Source organism: Podarcis tiliguerta, assembly GCF_965153285.1.
Source record: "Podarcis tiliguerta genome assembly, chromosome: 13".
NCBI classification, from domain to species: Eukaryota; Metazoa; Chordata; class Lepidosauria; order Squamata; family Lacertidae; genus Podarcis; species Podarcis tiliguerta.
The window spans coordinates 18098146-18118602 of NC_139546.1; the positions used below are offsets into that span (position 1 = coordinate 18098146).

Here is a 20457-nt window from a genome sequence, read left to right on the forward strand (position 1 = left end):
TTGTAATGAGAATTTTTCTCTCTATTTTCATTTAAATTTTGAGCTATTTTGTAATGAGTGTAATTAGAATTGGAAAACGTATAAAATGCAATGATGTAAAGGTTAATTTTGAAAGCCATGCGGCAGGAGGGAAGGAAGTCGATAGGCTCTAAAGAGCCAAAGTGGTAAAGTGGATAATGATGATGTGAATGTATAATATTAAATGGAAAATAAATTATATATATATATATAATATATATATATATATATATGGATGAAATGGGACGCGGGTGGCGCTGTAGGTTAAACCACAGAGCCTAGGACTTGCCGATCAGAAGGTCGGCGGTTCGAATCCCCGTGATGACGGGGTGAGCTCCCGTTGTTCGGTCCCTGCTCCTGCCAACCTAGCAGTTCGAAAGCACGTCAAAGTGCAGGTGGATAAATAGGTACCGCTCCGGCGGGAAGGTAAACGGCGTTTCCGTGCGCTGCTCTTGTTCGCCAGAAGCGGCTTAGTCATGCTGGCCACATGACCGGAAGCTGTACACCGGCTCCCTCAGCCAGTAAAGCGAGATGAGCGCCGCAACCCCTGAGTCGGCCACGACTGGACCTCATGGTCAGGGGTCCCTTTACCTTTACCTTATGAATGAAATAATGAATCAGTATCATGTTACTGTCTCCCATCTAGCCCATCTAGTTTAGCATTACATACACTGACTAGCAGCAGTATTCCAGCTCATGGGCATAGCCAGGGGGACAGGGAGGGGCAGCTGCCCCCAGTCAATAAAAATACATAGCTGAGCTTCTGCCCCCACCAACAAAAGGCCTCCCCCCCCCAAAAAAAAAATCCTGGCTATGCCCATGTTCCAGGTGGAGATGCCAGAGATAAAGTCAAGGACCTTCTGCATGCTAGGCATGTGTTTTACTACAGCTTGGGGTTAGTAACAGTGGATTGAATTCTAGGCCTGCTGTAAGACATGTTTCTCACCGTTGGCACACATATCCGCTCGTCCCAATAAAATGGGAATAAGAACTACGCCAGGCCTCTGGATATATTTGAAAGGGTGTAGTGTGTGGTCGTTTTTTAAAGGTGTAGACCCGTCATATTAATTAATAGTAGGGCTATGAAGCTTTTTTCCTTTTTTTCTATTTCCCGGCACCTTAATGATTATGGCATAAGCTTTTGTGTACTGCAGTCCACTCCATCAGCTCAAAGTTTATGCCATAATAATACATGTGTCGGTGCCTCAAGTCTCCTTGTGGAATTTCCCGGACATGTGTTTTTTTGTTTATTTATTTATTTTGGGGAGATTTGGCAACCCCAGCCCACACCAGAGCATGTACGAAGTATTCTCTCCCCGCCACCCCACCTCACCAGTCCCTTTCTGGAAGTGTCTCAACCAGCTTCTCACATGTTTCTGGAGGAAATAATAACAACAATAATTTAAAAACCCTCGTGCCTTCCTTTCACCATTGCAAACAGAGTAAAAAACAACAACAAACCCTCATCAAAGTCCAAGAAATTTTATCAGCCTCTGGAGCCGCTTCGGGGGACAGATGCAGGGCCGGATTTAGGTTTGATGAGGCCGTAAGCTACTGAAGGTAATGGGGCCCTTTCTATGTCCAGCTGTCCTTTGTCAACAACAAATTGTCGCTGTTTTTCGTGTTGAATATATGCTGTATGGTAATTTATGGACCTAATAGTAACAAAACATGTATTTTATCGAAGTTGAACTGAAATACAATTAAGTAGTATATAAATAGTAAAATACAATTAAGAAGTATATTAATAGTGCATTAATTAAGCTTTAACTTAAAATGATTTTTTATTCATAACTAAATAATGGCATTTGGCAATAACAAAAGTTCTTTTAGAAACACAATTTATAAAGACTCATAATCTAGTCCCTAGGAACTTGCTAAAACATGAAATAATAATAGGTGTAAATATATGATGCAAACTACTAATAATTATAAATGTAGGCATCCTATATATGAGCAAACCAGTGATATTTTAGGGAGCAGGCTAGCAGGTGGGGCCCATGACTTACATCATAGGAGCCTACACAACACAAAACACTGTTGCTGCATGTAGGTTTTATTTGATTTGATTTTTATCTTATATTTTGGAAACGTACATCCAATTTTTCCCCCTTTAATTTTTTGGGGGGCCCCCAAGAGGGTGGGGCCATAAACTATAGCTTATAAGTAAACCCGGCACTGCCCCTTTTCCTAACTCCGAAGGAAAGCGGGCAAAGGCCTCCAAGCCCGCCCCGCTCCCAGCCACTCCTCCTCCTCCTCCTCCCTCCGCCTCTCACCTTTCTTTGGCCTTCAGGCGAGAGGCGCCTGCGCAGACTTACGCAACTCGCGTACCTTACGGGAGGAGGAGGAAGGAAACCGCGAGCGTAAAGTCCGGCAGGCAGGCAGGCGAGCAGGGCCTCGGGAACGTCGTTGTAGCGGCACCGCCGGCCTCAGGTACCCCGGGGTTGCGCCGGGTGGGTCAGTCTGAAGGGTACGGGGAGAGGGGCGAGATCTAAAGGGAGTCCGCTGGGCCCTTCTCTCGCCCTCCCAGGCCTCTGGCTGGTTCCTAAGCGAGTCAAAAGCGGCTCCATAGGGGTAGACAGTTGGCTGCCCCCTTTCCAGGCCTGGGACGAAAGTCTCTCTGCCTTTCGCTCTCCTTTGGAATTTGTAGGTCGGTCTCCAGGGCACGTGTGTACGTACGACACGTGTGTAGCCGACCCCATCCCGGTCGTGGGAACGGTGTTGAGATAATAACTGTTTTGTAAACTGCTTCTGCTGCCGCTGTTACAAGGAAAGGTGTTTTTTTTTTTGTTTCCTCCCCCCGCTCTCTTTTATTGTTCTTAATTATTATTTACAGTGCTTTTCAATTTAGTGTTGCTTGCAAGCTGCCCAAGGTTGCTTTTGTTTTTGTTGCTGGGTAGCTATATAAATAATAAAAAGAGGGGGTTATAGAAGCAGAGATTGGCTTCTAAGGTTGTGGTATGGGTTGTTTATCCTGATGGGGGAAGGGAGTGTGTGTGTATGTAACACACGTGTCTGTGCATTGGGAGAAGACAAAATATCTTAACAGTACGGTATAAAGATAGGGGGAATGCTGTTTTATGTCACATAGCTCAGATGGCTCTCTTATAGGAACTCTTGGAGTTCCTGCAGCTTGCTGTGTGGGAATTGTGTGGCCTGTCTGGTAAAACATGGTGGAAAAATCCAAAGTACATAATCTCTCATACGCTTAGAAAATGGATGCTGGCTTCCTGGAATTCGACAGCATAATTTTTTCTTTTTTCCAGCCTCCGTTTTCTTTTCACCTGACAGTATACAGTGTTTGTCCAAAATCACTTAATGTGGCTTAGTTTTACCTGCTAAAGCTCTGTAACTACCTGCCATACTCAGATTTGGAATTAAAAACCACTGAAGGGAAGAGCACATTTGTGCTCCTGGTTGGCCACTGTGAGAACAGCATGTTGGACAAGATGGCCTGATCTTGGCAGGCTTTTATTCTGCTCTTAAAAGGGACAGATAATTTCCTGGTCATGCTTGGGAATGGGGAGACTACTCTGTAAATCTGAGTATGGAACCAGGTGGTTGAGGTGGAGTGGGGAGACTTTTTCAGCAGAATTGAGTATAGTTCTGAAAGGGTACAGTTCTAAATCAGGCTTGGATAAACCTATTTTGTTTTTTCCTACAATCCAGTGGTTCACCAGCTTGAGTTTGAGGTGAAATGATAGGCAGGATAGAAGAGCCAGATACAGAGATATCTCATTACTTGCTGCTCCTAGGATGTATGTATGTACAAGCCAGTGAGCCAGGCCGCTGTTATAACTAGAGGAGCCTTCTCTAACTGGTGACCTCACGGTGAAATTCACTAATTTCACCATGCTGCCTGGTGTTGATGGCAGGGGTCCCAAACATTTGGAGGGCACCAGGTTGGGGAACACTGGACTCAAATTGCCGCTTGCCCATGAAGCTCACTGGTTGACCTTTTTTAAAAAAAACAAAACTTGAAAGTCTTTATAAATTCCAGCTTTTAAATTGCTTATACATTTCTTAAACTTTCTGCCTTTCCTTCCGTGATGTTCTTAATCCCATCCCATTCATTCAATTAGACATTTCACCTAACACATACATATTCTTCTCTTTCAAATACTATCGTTTTTCTTCAGCCGCTCATATTTTGAATGCTGCTCGCAATTTCATCTGGTTATGATATTTTTTTCAGATATTCCCAAAGCTTGTTGACCTTGAGCTGGTCTCTCCCTCTCTTTCAAACCTTTCAGGGTTGTTGTGAGAGCAGACAGAATTGGTGGGAAATCTACAGCTAAACTATGTATCATGGTTTCTGACAGCCTAGTTTGGTGGAAGCCTTTTTGATGTTACTATGTTAAACAGTTGCAGGTCAGAAACTCCTACTGTGATCCTCAGGTAATCTATCTGAAGAGCTCAGTCTTACCTTCCACCTGTGCCTGCTCTAAATAGATAGGTTTATTAGCAGGAAGACCAGAAGTACCAGGCATATTAAGGGTAGGGTGATTTTATTTTGTTATTTATTTATTTCACAAAATTTGTACACCCATTTTGTCATAAAAGCCCAACACTCCGCCGTCAGCCCCAGCTTATTTTTCTCCCTAACCTCCCTACGCAGGTGGCGCTGTGGGTTAAACCACAGAGCCTAGGACTTGCCGATCAGAAGGTCGGCGGTTCGAATCCCTGCAACGGGGTGAGCTCCTGTTGCTTGGTCCCTGCTCCTGCCAACCTAGCAGTTCGAAAGCACGTCAAAGTGCAAGTAGATAAATAGGTACTGCTCCAGCGGGAAGGTAAACGGCGTTTCTGTGTGCTGCTCTGATTTGCCAGAAGCGGCTTAGTCATGCTGGCCACATGACCCGGAAGCTGTACGCCGGCTCCCTCGGCCAATAAAGCGAGATGAGCGCCGCAACCCCTGAGTCGGTCACGACTGGACCTAATGGTCAGGGGTCCCTTTACCTTTAACCTTCCCTACAAGCAAGCAAGCAAAGCCTCCTCCTGCATGTATCCTGTTCCTACTCCTCCCTCTTCAATCATCTTCTGGTCGTGGGGAAATGGTTGAACAGGAGAGGGAGGTGTGGAAGTCCTTGACACTATGCCAGCCTGACCTCTCTATCCTGGCACTGCTCTTCATTCTCCTATCCTGTAGCTTCTCCTGCCTCTGCCTCTTGCCTTCTGGCTGCTATAGACTCACTGATCCCTCCTTCTTAGTCATTCTCTGCAACTCCCCTTCTCTCAGTTGCCCACCCATCGGTATTCAGCCACCACTCCTTAGTGTCCAGCCCAGTCCCTGATAACGGCCAGGCAAGTAGAGAGACTGGGAGTCAGCTACGTTTTTAGTTTGAAGGCAGCTGTTGCTTTGCACACTTGAGTCAATTTGGCATTCAGAGAGTGTATGCCAAAAGCACTACAGCAGCCTATTTCTCCTTCACGCATCCTTTTTTATTTCCCAAGCCTGCCTGCTTATAAAACGTAGCTGATGGATGGGAGCGCTCTGGCTGCTCTTGCTAATTTTAGATTGCCTAACCTAACCTAGATTGAGTTCCTTTTAAGGAGCTACTCCTTGTAACTGTGGAATACGGAAAGCTGCGGTGTTGCAAGCGGCAGGTACTGACAACAGGCATTGACAGTGTCAGTCTGTAACATAACCCTAACAGGGACCTCAGCTCCCAACGATATGAGATTTGCAGATGGGTGCAATTCATTTTTTATTGATTGCTGTCCAAAACAGCAGTCTTCTTCCAGCAGCAAATGGAAACTTCCCAGTGCTACACAGTAATTTACTAACTATACTGAGAAGTGTTATATGAGTTATGAACGATGACAGTTGCTTGTACAGCAGGTGAGCTGTATTGTAACCAGGGTGGATTTGATTTAAATCACTAGTCAGTAAGGCTTGATTTAAATCTTTCTTTTTTTACAGAAAGACTCATTTTTTGCTGGTATAATCTTAATATTTACAACCAGATGAAGCTTTCATTTTTGGAATAATAAATTTTCAGAGTAGTTTTTATAGCTATATCAAAAATTACCATACTGGTTTGGTTGTACTATTATAAATACACTGACAGATAATTATGAAATTATTGTGAGGTTTAATAAGTTAGCTGTATATTTGGACAACTTTTCTGCTGTACTTTATTGGAAGGAGAAAAATAATAATCTCCTTAATAACATTTAACTGAAACAATAACATTATAGCATATGCATCCATGTTTGTTAACTGATGTGGTTAAACAATTTTTTTAAAAAAACCCTTAGACTGAGTTTTAGCACACATGAAAAACTTAAAACACATCCTTATTTCCTGATGAATAGCCTTTGGACTATAATGTAACTTAAATAGAGAACTATCTTTAGAAAACTATCTTTAGAAAGATTTTTCCTCCAAAAGCATTTCATTTTAAAATCAAAAAATGTGATTATTTATTTATTTATTTTTAAATAATTGATTTTTATCCACCCTGATTGTAACATAGGCATGAGTTCTATAAAGTGAAGTTCAACATTGGTCTGGTTCAAACATAGTGCTTTTTAAACTATAGTTAAGCCATGGCTTAGTATTGTGAGCTAACTGTGTCCAGAGGCTTATTTATTGCCTGCAAACCACAATCTGAAGCCATGGTTTTTTGTTGACTTAGAAACATTGGTTTCTTTTATCCATGGCTTGAACCAAGCAGTCTTCCTTAACTAATTATGGTTTATTTGGCATCCCACCCCACACTTGCCAAGCTACAGCAAACGAGAGCAGCTGCAAAATGAACCAAATTTTGGAGAAACAAGCCATGCTTTGTTTGATCACAACTTGTTAACTCAAGGTTTGTTAAATAAATTACAGCTTATCATTATGTGCAGATCAAGCAATTGTCTGTTGGACATTTTCAGCTTGAGAGTCTCAAACTTTTGACAAAGTCCTTCATTTCCTTAAGTAAACATTTTCCCCATTTGCATGCACATGTATCTGTGTGGGTTGATTGGTGACTGTCATCCTATATATAACCTTCTGTTGGAGGTTGCACTTCTTAGCTGTGACTGCTAAACAGGATGGAGTCTCCAGACTCTCTACTTCTGAATACTAGACGTTTGGGATAAGTAACGGGATGATTTTTTACTTCATGCTTTGATTGCCGGCTCCCAGAGTCATTTTGCTAATCACTTTTGGAAAAGAGGGGCTGAACTATATGGATACAGTAGTACCTCGGGTTACATACGCTTCAGGTTACAGACTCCGCTAACCCAGAAATAGTGCTTCAGGTTAAGAGCTTTGCTTCAGGATGAGAACAGAAATTGTGCTCCGGCTGCGCGGCAGCAGCAGGAGGCCCCATTAGCTAAATTGGTGCTTCAAGTTAAGAACAGTTTCAGGTTAAGTACGGACCTCCGGAACGAATTAAGTACTTAACCCGAGGTACCACTGTACTTTGATAATCCAGCTCTTAAATTAGATAGGTTGCAATCCTATACCCATTTACCTGACAGTAAGCCCCACTGAACTTAGGGGGACTTACTTCTGTGCAGACAGGCATTGGATTGCACTATCAGTGCACAAAAGGTGGGTAGTCCAAACCAATGATTGGCAGACCTGTCACCCTATGGTGACAGAAAGGAGAACAAGCTCAAATTCTAGTGTGTTCAGGAAGAGGCTTTGTCCCTCTACCCTCTTAGTAGTCTCTTTCCTCTTTACATCTGAGTAATTGACAAGTGTTGTGCAATGCTACTTCTGTGTAGCTAAAATGAAACTTAGGGTGTGGCTCCCCACGCCCTGTAATTTACTGTTCATTTTTTGTTATAACAAAACATCAATAAATTTAGTACACCTATTCAAAAAGAGAGAGTAACAAATCAACAACAGATTTAGTAGTACAGTGGCACCTCGGGTTACATACGCTTCAGGTTACATACGCTTCAGGTTACAGACTCTGCTAACCCAGAAATAGTAGCTCGAGTAAAGAACTTAGCTTCAGGATGAGAACAGAAATCACGCGACAGCAGCGGGAGGCCCTATTAGCTAAAGTGATGCTTCAGGTTAAGAACAGTTTCAGGTTAAGAACGGACCTCCGGAACGAATTAAGTACTTAACCCGAGGTACCACTGTATACCTATTCAAAAACAGAGGGTGACTTTGGCCATGTACCTATACAGTCATACCTCGGGTTGAATGTGCTTCAGGTTGAGCGCTTTCGGGTTGCGCTCTGCGGCAACCCAGAAGTAACGGAGTGCGTTACTTCCAGGTTTTGCCGCATACGGAGACACTCAAAATGGTGTCACACACATGCGCGGAAGTGGCAAAATGCAACCCGCCCACGCGCCATCATGTCTTACGTTTTATTCAGGATCCGTATGGGGCTCCGGAATGGATCCCATTCGCATCCCGAGGTACCACTGTAATTTCTTTTACTTTCACGTCAATTAGTTGAAGAAGTGTCTACATTTGCTCTTAAAACAGTCCAGATTTGTGTATATGCAGCTGTTAGTACCAGTCTGTAGTGAAAGTGGCTATATGCTTCTTTCAGTACCTCAAGCTTCTAAGTGAGCTCTGTCAATGCAATTTTTCATAATTAGGCATACTAACAGTCCAAATTTGCCCCTTTTAGGTCTTGCCGGTAACATGCAGGAGGTGGCCTTTTGCTCTTAGAACCATGTGTCTGCCCACAACTGTTTCTCTGGCCCACGGACATGTCTTACATTTCCTAGAGAAGCATAGTGTAAAAGTGTTGTAACATGACCACCACATCTTTATTTGTGCACGTGATACATAAATGGCATGCAGCTAAACTGCAGATTGATAAATTTCCCAGCGTGTTGCTTGCAGCCAACAGGGAGTTGCCAGCCTCTTGAGTTGCTATTTTAGGAAGGGGCACACGCTGGATGTTTCTGTATTCCCAGGTCTGAAGATTTCGGTATTTACCGCCTTTTTTCCTTTTCCCAGCAACAATGAGAAGCGTGTGCTTTGTGGTGGCCGTTCTCTTCATCCCGTGGGGCCTCGTTTGGGCAAAGTTTGATGAGTTTGACGACGGCGATGACATTGTGGAATATGATGATAATGACTTCGCTGAGTTTGAAGATGTGATAGAAGATCCTGCGACTGAATCTCCCCAGCGGGTCGTCACGACCGAAGATGACGAGGAGGAGGCCACTGTTGAGCTTGAAGGTCAAGACGAAAACCTTGACTTTGAGGATGCTGATGCACAGGTGATAAAGCCGGGGGAAGGGCCTGGCCTGTTCTTTGTCATTTTTGTTTTGACGGAGGGTTGCTGATGGTGGAGTTACGAGGTCGGCCAGTCTATTCCACTGGCAAAGCAAGATTTTATATATTAATTAGGTTTTATGTTGTATTTAATTAACGATTACATTGCTGTACTGTTTTTCACAAATGCTTCCAAAGCGGGGTACAAAGATGCAAAGCTTAACATTAGGGTTGCCATGTTTTGATGAGCAAAAAAGAGGACACTTTTGCTGACTTCTGCTTTTAACTATGGATCGCTGTGATGACTATATACCCATGAAAACGAGGACGTGCCCTGGAAAAAGAGGACACATGGCAATCCTAAATTCAAAAGACCAATTAAGTTGAAGGAAAATAATCACTACAGAAAGCAGCAGCGACATTAAGCAAACAGTTAACACAGGGGCTCCGTGAAAAACAAAATAATTGAGTTTTTTTAATTAAAAAAATTAGCAGGCATGGGGAGGCATAGGAACTTCTTGAGAAGGGGCATCTCATAACACAGGGGCATTAATGGTAACACCCCTGCTGTGGAGAAGCAGAATGCAGCATTGCTTGTGGCATGAGATTGGGCAAGCATTCCCTCATGGCTGGATGTGGTCTTTACAGTGAGCTTTCCCATGCCTTGGAAAGCAATCATGAGCACGTAAACTTGGAAGTAAGTCCCACTCAGTTCAGGTACCATATTTTTTGCCCTATGGGACGCACTTTTTCCCCTCCAAAAATGATGGGGAAATGTGTGTGCGTCCTATGGGGCAAATGCAGGCTTTCGCTGAAGCCTGGAGAGCGAGAGGCGTCGGTGCGCACCGACCCCTCTTGCTCTCCAGGCTTCAGGAAGCTATCCGCAAGCCTCGTGTGCCCGGCGGGACCTCCCGCGGGGCCTGCCGCCCGAAGCGGTGGGCTAGCTGCGGAGCCTGCCCCCTGCTTCGGGCAGATGTCTGCAAGCCTTGCGCGCCCGGTGGGAGGTCCCACCGGGCGCGCAAAGCTTGGGGCGGCAGCCTGTTCTGGGGGCTGGGGTTGGGGGAAGCTCAGGCTTCCCCTGCGCCAGCCCCCACGCCTGGGGGGGGAATAAATCCCCCCCCTTTATTCCCCCCCCCAAAAAACTAGGTGCGTCCTATGGGGCGGTGCATCCTATGGGGCGAAAAATATGGTAGGTAAATAGATGTAGGCTGGCAGTCTAAATACTTCAAATCTGCACCATCTTTCTGCACGTGGATTGAGTGCCAGGTCGGACAATCATGTAGGCTGTATTGAAGTAACCCAGCATTGCAATCAGATGTCTTCTTGGCATCCTCGTTCTTTTGAAGTCGCATCCTTGCTAACTTGATTGATCTTGCACTGTACCTCAACTCACATGTTTGTGTCTGCCACCTCCCGTTTCATCCACCTGATGGAATAGGCTGTTGCTTACGAAAGCTCATGCCACAATTTGACTGCTTAATTGTGGGGTGTTACTGTGCTCTGTCTTCCAGTTACCACAGACCTACGGATCATCTTTAGGATTGCAAAGGCAGTAGGGCAGGGATGAGGAAGGTAATTCAGCTTGAGGGTCATATTTCATCACAGGCAACCTTCCATGGGCTAGTTAGACACGGTGGCTGGCACAGTTGATGAGAGTGCTCTTGCTTTCTTCAGAAGGCTACATTCCAGGCCTGCAAAAGTCAAAAGTTTTCTGCATACACCCAGACATATCTCTCCATCCTCTTTCCAGGCAAACAGGCAGCCTTATCACCAATCGGGGATATGTTTCAGTCAGGCAAAACTGCACTTACAAAGTGCATGGAACAGAGCCAGTCGTGACTGAGGCCTGGGGAGAATCATGAAGGCCAGATGGAGGGCAGCACCCAGCCCCTGAACCTGAGGAGCATCTGTAGATAGGATTCTATTAAATTCAGACACCTGGAGACTTGGTGTCAATGGCACCTACCTTTTCAAGCCATGAGAGCGCTCTTGCATTAACTTCTTTTTAACGTTTACAGTAGGGCACATTGTCCCTTTGTTGTTTGCACAGCCTCTGAGCGTGGATTAACATTGTCACCTCTTTGCGTTGTGCCTGCGCTAGGAAGAAACGTAGCTGGCAATCCCATTCAATCTTGTTGCAGAAGCAGGTATGAAAGATGCAGCCTTCCTTTTGCTAGCTAGGCAGACATAGATGTGCTGCACTCCACAGCCACCCAGATGCTATCAAACATAGCAGAGAAACCATTGCAGACAATTACCGGGTTTCCTAGAAGCAAGTTTAATGTCATATACCGAGCTACTCTGAATTGGCTGAAGGCACATGCTTCTGTTATGTTTAATCCAAAATCTCGGTTTGCTCAGGGGCCCAGTGGATATTATTTTGGAGCCCTGTGTGAGCTGCTCTGAGTTTTCCAAAGGAAGATTGAACTATAAGGATTAAATATCACAACTCAGGGTGGCTCCTTCAGTTTAAAGCTGTATCCAGTGGCTGTTCCAACAGTAAATATAGATACAGTAGAAGTCTACTTCATTGAAACATATGACATTTTCTGTATCTTTTGCTTTCTTATTGTAGGAAGGTGATACAGAGAGTGAGCCTTACGACGATGAAGAGTTTGAAGGCTACGAGGAGAAACCTGATGCATCTCCCGGCAAGAGTAAAGATCCTATAACAATTGTTGATGTAAGCCCATGTACTAGTTTTACATGTAGCCCCTAATTAACAGTAGCTCATAGTGGCCCTAACCTAATTCAACATCATGAAGCTTCATTGGGTTGTTTCAAACCAAATAATACAAGTAGATCCTGTTGAAATCAGCAGACTCGGCTAGCTTAAGTGGGTTGATTTCAGTGGGTTTGCTCTTGAGTATGACTTAGTTGGATGTAATTTTTCATGTGTTGAGCTTCCTTGCATTTGCTGTTTTCCACTACTACCCCCCCCCCCCATTTCCACAGAAAGCAGACAGATTTTTCTGGTGCTAGGCCCCATGTGAAGTTAGTTGCCTGCCCAAAGCAATCTTCTGTTCTTTCAAAGACACTGTGCAGTTGCTCAGTATCCTATCATTCTTTTCTAGTAACTGATATTTTGTACATTGCCTGACATTGCAGAAGCACACTGGCAGTGCCCAGGTTTTAGGCTGTAGAAAAGGTAATTAAATTTCATTAAGTTGTAGGGTTGAATGGGCCGGGGTAATCACTGAAGTATGTATTATTAATTAATTAATATTGCAGTAGTACCTTGGTTGTTGAACGGCTCCCGAACAAATCGGCTCCTGAATGCCCCAAAGTGTTCAGGTTTGCGAACATTTTTTAGAAGCCAAACGTCCGATGTGGCTTCCGATTGAGTGCAGGAAGCTCCTGAAGCCAATCAGAAGCTGCGCCTTGGTTTTTGAATGGTTTTGGGAGTCGAACAGACTCCTGGAACGGATTAAGTTCGACAACCAAGGTATCACTGTATTATTATTAAATTAAATTAAATTTGTATACCGCCTTTCATCCGAAGATCACAAGGTGGTTCACAACATGAACATACAAAATGAGAACACATAATACAGGACAAAACAAAAACAAACCAATACTCCCTCCCCTCTTACAAATTTAAAAGGCCGCAAAATGTTTGGTCAGCTAAGATTGCTCATAGAGAAGTGTTTTTGCCTTGTGCCTAAAGATATGCAATGAAGGTGCCAGGCAAGCTTCCTTGGGGAGAGCATTTCACAGGCAGGGAGCCACTGTAGAAAAGGCCCATTCTCAAGTTGCTGCCCTCTGGGCCTCTTATGGAAAGGGCACACAAAGACAGGATCTCAGATGATGAGCGCAGGGTGCAGGTTGGGCCATATGGGGAGAGGCATGCAAAGCACCGAGCCACTGCCCAACTCAGGATTGTTTTGATTCGATATATTATGTCTCGAAATTAGTAATTGGTAGTTCCTAAAAGAATAAAAAAAACAAGGTGTCTTGTAACTCGCAACCAGATTTTGCTGTTGTTGTTGTTGATGATGCTGAGCAACTGATTTCCTCCCAAAATGAAGTAGTTTTAACAATGTCCAAATTCAACCACAGGTCCCTGCCCACCTCCAAAATAGCTGGGAGAGTTACTACATGGAAATCTTAATGGTGACGGGGCTGCTTGCTTACATCATGAACTACATCATTGGGAAGAATAAGAACAACCGCCTGGCTCAGGCCTGGTTCAATAGTCACCGGGAGCTGCTTGAAAGTAACTTTGCCCTTGTTGGTAAGTTGCATCCTAAAGCCTGCCTAGTAGCTTCTTACTCCTTCCCCAACACATGACCAGAGTTACAGGAGAGGTGCTGAGGATTTGTAAAGTTGGTGTGGATCAAAGCGTAGTTTGGCCCAAGAAGGTGGCCTATAAAGGGGAGGAGAGAATGAATTTAAAGTGTGTGCAAAATCAGCCAAGTTCTTCAAACCTCCTCCCGAGTTTTTCAGTTTTCAGTTGTGTGAGCTGAGATGTCAAATGGAGGAGTGAGACATATCTTGCATTAGAGGGCTGAAGGCTGATGCTAAGGGAATCAAGTCTGGGGTTGAAGAGGTAAAAACTGAACGCGGAAAGCGCAGAATCTTAGGGAGAGGCCAGCACTGAGCGAAGACGGAACAGTACTCCCAGGAAATCCATTGCAGTGTTGGAAGGAGCAAGAAAAAGAGCGAGGTAAAATTGGGAAGAGTGCATTGCTGAAAGAGAGAGAAGTGACAGTCTGCTTAGAGATTGCAAAACTTAAGAGATTGTGAAGAGTTCACAAAGAAATCAGAGACATACTTACAGAAGATAAGTTTGCAAGAGCGCACAAATTCAGTGAGCTGGGGATCGTTCCAAAAGGGGATGCGACAGGAGGCTGCTGGGGGAGAGAAAGTGGAATATCAGTGTAGAGCAAGGTTTCAGGCTTTTTGAAACACACCTTTTTGCATGCTTGAGCAGACTTGATGTGACACACAAATGGTATATGTAAGATCTGATCACATCCCATTTTTAAGGTGGAAAGTGTTGGGATACTGCCAGGGAGACAAAGTCCATCATGACTCCACGTCGTCTCTGGACGTCCATCGATCTCCCGTAGACACGCAGTATCAGCAATTAGCGACACGAGCTCCAGAAATAGCTTGCCACATTCCAGAGCCGATGCACGCTCTATCAGCAGATAATGCACAGCGAAAGATGCACGCAGGAGAGCATATTTACAACTTTATTCAGCGTAGGTCAGAACAAAGAGAAAACATGACTGCCTGCTTCAGTGTCTCCGGCACAGAGAGAGAAACGAAAGCAAAGACACAACAGAAACATCTTGTGAACAGGAAATACGCAGGCTGTGACACAAACATCCTGCTCCCTTTTAAGGTGGAACGGAAATATCCTAACAGAAAGTAGGGGTGGAGGTGATCTTTTGGGTATACCGCTGCAGGTCATTTAAGGCTTTTCAGATCCCCATCTTCACGCTGAAGAGCCTGAAAGGCAACAGGGAGGCAGAGCAGTCACTGGAGTATTGGTGCAGCATGTTGCAGCTATCCCATCCCCATTGGAAGGCAGGCCGCAGTATTTCAAACCGACCAAAGCCTCTGAGTTGTCAAAAGCAGCCTGCCATCTGGCACACTGCAGCGTTGTCTTAAGTATACAGTAATAAACTTTTGCTGATCAGCTTATGCTTTCTTTTAAGGGGATGACGGCACAAATAAAGAAGCCACAAGCACGGGCAAGCTGAACCAAGAGAACGAACATATTTATAACCTGTGGTGCTCCGGGAGGGTGTGCTGCGAGGGCATGCTTATACAGCTCAAGGTATGAGAGAAAGCATCTCAAAGCGTTGTTTGCATTACATGTCTGCAAGTTGAGTATTTAGGCAGCAGACTCCAAATGACTTCACTCTGTTAAAAAGCACAGGAGGATGAAGGTTGGCGGGTGGGACGGGACGCAGACATTGCAAGACCCTATAGCGTAAATGCCAGTGAATTATGCAGCACCTCTTTTTGGAATCGACTACCCAGGTAGTATTTCATTATATAAATAAGCGCCTTTGGGACAACATAGAATTAACACACCCACACAAACAATCCATATGAAATGGCAGTGGTGTTCACTGTATTATTGTTATTTTTAATAACTCTGTGAAGAGAGCAGGAACAGAACACATAATAATAATAATAATAATAATAATAATAATAATAATAATAATAATAATTTATTTATACTCTGCCCTCCCCAGCCAAGGCCAGGCTCAGGGCAGCTAACAAGCAATAATAAAAACAAGTTGAATGAATACAACTTAAAAACAAGATTAAAAACACTTGTTTCCAGATAGGAACTACAGCTGAGCAGAAGAGAGAGAAAGTTCTGAAGCAAACCAGGGAACCAAGAGCTCAGCCCCACTTTTCACCCTGGCACAAAACCGGACATGTGGAAAGGCAAGGCTCCATTCTGCTTGGCCGCTTGCAGGAGGAACGCAGTTCATCTGCCTTCCTGCCTCAGCAGACATGCCTCCCCAGCCTGATCTCCCGCTATGACAGGGCCCAGGCTTGCATTCTGGCTCTTGTTTAGATTGGTCAGTGTCCTCCTTTCTGAGGTGCATCTGATCTCATCATTGTACACATTTTGGGTCAGTGCACACCATTTTGCATGGGGGGAAATGGAGGATGAGGACAGAATATTCCTCCCATTGCAGTGTTGCTGTTGCTGACTGCTGCTTATTTGATTTAATTAACAATCTTGAAATGTTTAAGCATTACATGGTTTACTTGTTAGGTTAAGCTGTGTGTAACTTGCCCTAGGATCACATGGTGAAGGGCGGACTAGACACACGACGGGGCTAGACCTGCTGGAGCAGCTTCTCAGCAGGAGCGTAGTGCTGCTTGCTAGGAGCGGTAAGACAGTAACTAGGTTGGGGCTGCACAGGTGCACCAGTGAGAGGGCAGTGTTTGTTCTGCAGCATGCCTGCATAGCTCAAATCTCACCACTATCTTCCTCCTCTTCCTCTTCCTCCTCCTGGTAAGCAACAGCGATGCTCCACCCCACTAGGCTAGCTGCTCCTGGGGTTGCAAATGCATTTAAATAAAAATAAATGTGTGGAGAACACAAATGATCCCAGAAGGTGGTCTTGAAATTGCACAATGCAGCAGCTTTGCTGAAGATAATCATGCCTTGGTCTGGTCATGGCACACGTTAAGTTTCCTTTTTTTAAAATAATAATTTTTATTAAGTTTTCCATTTTAACAATCCAATCAAATCACATTAAATATTCCAAATTATACAAATACATATCATAAAGTCCAAATATTTTGCCAAATTATAAATTTTTTGTTGGGGATTCCCATGCTTCAAATTCAGTGGGGTCCAATCATCTTATGTTTCTACTGCCTTGAGTTTCCAAAAGTTCCTTCTTTGAGTCCTCCTGCTGTTATCCTTGGCACACGTTAAGTTTCCAGGTGGAAGAAGAGATTGCTAACTTCTCCAAGCCAGGCCATTTTGAATTATGTGGTGGAAGAAGAGCAGGGTTTAAATGTAATAAAACGAAAGAAGCAATAAATACCAAGCTCAGATGATTATTGGGAGCTGCAGTAGATCTTCCTTGCACTAGCAGGACGCACCAGTATTTACATTTGTAAGGCAAAGTAACTTTGGTACATGGTACATCTCACATATGTTGATTTTAATGGGCCTTGCAAGAACATGCCATTCTATGCTGCAAGCCTGGAGCAGGGTTTCACCACGGTCAAAATGCTGTCTTTCAGTTTCTCAAGAGACAAGACTTGCTGAACGTTCTCGCTCGCATGATGAGGCCATCCTGTGACCAAGTGGTAAGTGTTTAGTTCTGTGGCCTAAGGGGGCTTTTAAGTTCATGAAACTTTATTTGAGGTGCATGTTACACACAGAAATGAGTGAATTCCATGCTGCCACAGTCGTGCTGAGAATGTTGTTAGTTAATAAAAGCAACTCCCCCAAGTTTCTAGCACTTGAGCCTGAGAAGGCAGACTTCTTAACATGTGGTGTCTGCTGAAATTCTCAGAAGCCCGAGGGAGTCTCAGCAGAATGTTGGAATAGGAAGCATGGGGTCGTATTGCTCTGCATAAGAACTTGCCTGGCTCCCATGTTCATCAGAATTACGTGATGCAAAAATAATTATACACACATTTTGTAATTTATTCTGGCTGCAGAATTCTGTGCTTCTTTGTCTAGAACTACCAAGAGTTGCTCTTGCTGCATGCTGCAACTGAAATCGTGCAGCAATGCCAGCCGCTAATAATACTCTCTGTCATTCATTCCTAACCCAAAGTTAGGAATTACTGTCCAAAACGGGAATAGCTGTGTAGGCATGCAATGAGAGGTTGTCCTGCCAATTCCTTCCATTTCCTTGCCATCATAAGGGGCTTGAACATAGGACTGTGATTTCTTTTACTGGGAATAGCCTTTGCAGTAGAATTAAGCGAAGCAATGCTTCACTTACTGGGTGGGTTAAAAAGACTGCAGTTCAGTTTAATGTGGTTCGAACAAAACCATTGACACTGCTTAAGGTGATAAAAGTATGCAGTAAGTTGTTCTAGCAGTGGTAACACCTTGCTGCTAGAAGGGACCTATTATTTGCTCACCTGGTGTTGTGTTATGAAGGAGAAGTAGTTGTTTATGTTATGCCCTCTTGTAATTATATTTTAGAGGACCTTTGTAATTACCTTGGGGCTCCTATCCAACCTGACCCGGATCTTTGCTGATAGCCCTTTGTAAAGTCTGAATCTATTTTTGCTTTTGGCAATGGCATGGAGTCCTGGCCACTGCTTTCCTTTTTCTTGTATTTATGTCCTTTTTTGTGTGTGCAAGCCTGGATGTGACAATCGTTCTTTCTGTTGCTCAGCAAATAAAAGTTACCATGAACGACGACGACATGGATACCTACGTGTTTGCTGTTGGGACAAGAAAAGCTTTGGTGCGGCTTCAGAAGGAAATGCAGGACCTGGTATGTTGGGAGGAAACCAGAATATATATAATGTACTTGAAAATGCATAAAAACTGCATTTGGCCCCAAATTGCCTTAATGGTATGCTTCTTTAAACCACCTGATGTAGTCTGCTGCTAAGAACCCTGACTTGGGTGCAGTCGTTGCATTTGCTGAACATAATTCAGTACAGTGGAGTGGTACAAATGTACTGCTAAGCAATGGTTTAGTGCTATGTGAAGAAAGTCTGGCAGGACCCTCTGCCTCATGTTTTGTCGTCCCTTCATTCTCTGCAATTCCCTCCCTGGTTTGTCACAATCCATAGTTTCTTTTGTGCCATTTGAACTAACAGACAGTGGTTTGTGGTTGCTCAGCAAACCAAAATAAAAAACCACAGCATGGTTCTATTTTCTGCCTTAAGCCAGGAAGGGAAGGAATTTCAGCATGTGAAGAGAGGATAGAGGAAAAGCATTGGTGGTACACCCAATTTCCTTTATGATGGAAATGAGTTTTTTATACTCACTGTTTATTAAAGTGCAGGTGATACACCTGAGTGATGAGCATACGTGCTCACCTTAGTCTATCATTCATAAGAACTAATTCAAAAACTTCCTTTAGTGCCTATAGAATTTCAAGATTCAGCCTCTATGCCAGTTATAAAAAAGAGATAAAGTTTGTTGATTTGGAGCATTTTTGTCTTTATAGTTTACCTAGACATGCCATTAAAATGCCCTAACGTGCCCTGAGGCTTCACGGAGGCCATTAAAAAACACACCCCACAAATGTAATAAAAAACAAATTGTTGTGTATGCATATGCATGCTTTTTCTTTTGGGTCTCTTGAGTCTTCAGAGGCACGCGGCAGTCTATGAATTGACCAGGGCTTCAGTTCTAGCTCTTGGGAACTTAAACCAGTTCCTAAGGTTTAAGTAAATTGTGCGAACACCTGTTTACTTAAGGGGAGGTAGACGCAGTCCAGACCATGCTAGTCATAACGTGGCAATTTCTTCTTGGCAGAGTGAGTTCTGCAGTGACAAACCCAAGACCGCAGTGAAGTATGGGCTGCCAGAGTCATTGGCTATCCTGTCTGAGATGGGTGAGGTCACAGAAGGAATGATGGATACCAAGGTAATGTGGTTTGGTTTTTTTTAAAAAAGATAAAATCTTTCAGGCTGTGGTTGGTGTGAACTCTCATGAGAGCTATAACAGGGCACTCAAATGCTTGAACTTTGTCTTCTGAGGTCGCCATCTACAAAACTGCACTTTGGAATCACCTTACTCATCCCCCCCCAAGAATCCTTCTGTCTTGGACAGCTATGAAAAATGGAACATTCAGCTTTGTGGGGTTGTTGTTGTTGTTTAGTCGTTTAGTCGTGTCCGACTCTTCGTGACCCCATGGACCAGAACACGCCAGGCACTCCTGTCTTCCACTGCTTCCCGCATTTTGGTCAAACTCATGCTGGTAGCTTCGAGAACACTATCCAACCATCTCGTCCTCTGTCGTCCCCTTCTCCTTGTGCCCTCCATCTTTCCCAACATCAGGGTCTTTTCCAGGGAGTCTTCTCTTCTCATGAGGTGGCCAAAGTATTGGAGACTCAGCTTCACGATCTGTCCTTCCAGTGAGCACTCAGGGCTCCCAAATTGCAGTAAGAAAGATACCTTGCTGTTGTTGATAATTTGAGGGTTGCTCCGGTGTCATGGGAAAGAGTCTTAGATTATTGTACCATCTCCCACTATTTTTTCCAAGTTTGACCACACTTCTCCCATATTTGCATATTCCCTAATTGTTCCTTATTTTCCAATTCTTTGTTATAACATACAACCATTAGTTCATGCAAGACCAGGATGATGATGATGATGATTTTTACATTTACTTCCCGTCTTTCACCAGCAAGTCACAGGGCAGATTGCAACAATTTGAAACCCAGTATTTTAAAAAAAGGTTAGAACAAATGACAGTCAACAGGAATTGGGTGCAAAATGAAAACATTTTCAGTATTTGCCAAAAGCTGTGGGGTGGGCATTCCACAACTTAAGGGCTGCCAACAGATGCCTTCTCCTTTATTATTTCCCCCCTTTATATAGTGAAGATATTTTCATGCAGGGCTCAGGGTTTTTCCTGATTGATAGCTCTCTGGGGTTACAATGCCATAGCAGCAACTAATACATCTCATTGTTTTATTATTGTTCCTGGATTCTGCAACTATTCTTCCTAATACAGCAGCATAGCCACATGGTAATAGTGGTTTATACGGGGAAAGAAAGCCCTCCTTGTGATGTTAGCTGATATGGTATTACATTGACTCTGGGCTTCTTTTCTGACCAAAGA

The 20457-nt window shown here is 43.9% G+C and overlaps 1 protein-coding gene across 1 annotated transcript in view; it reads left to right on the plus strand.

Moving 5' to 3' along the window:
• Positions 1-2297: 2297 nt before the first annotated feature.
• Positions 2298-20457, plus strand: part of CCDC47 (coiled-coil domain containing 47) — a 28799-nt gene continuing 10639 nt past the window's right edge. The window contains exons 1-8 of the mRNA XM_083408330.1: positions 2298-2451; positions 8942-9204; positions 11775-11882; positions 13259-13433; positions 14866-14987; positions 16934-16999; positions 18049-18150; positions 19146-19256. Coding sequence (XP_083264456.1) covers positions 8947-9204; positions 11775-11882; positions 13259-13433; positions 14866-14987; positions 16934-16999; positions 18049-18150; positions 19146-19256 — 942 coding nt within the window. The 5' untranslated portion in view covers positions 2298-2451; positions 8942-8946. The remainder of the gene's footprint in view (positions 2452-8941; positions 9205-11774; positions 11883-13258; positions 13434-14865; positions 14988-16933; positions 17000-18048; positions 18151-19145; positions 19257-20457) is intronic.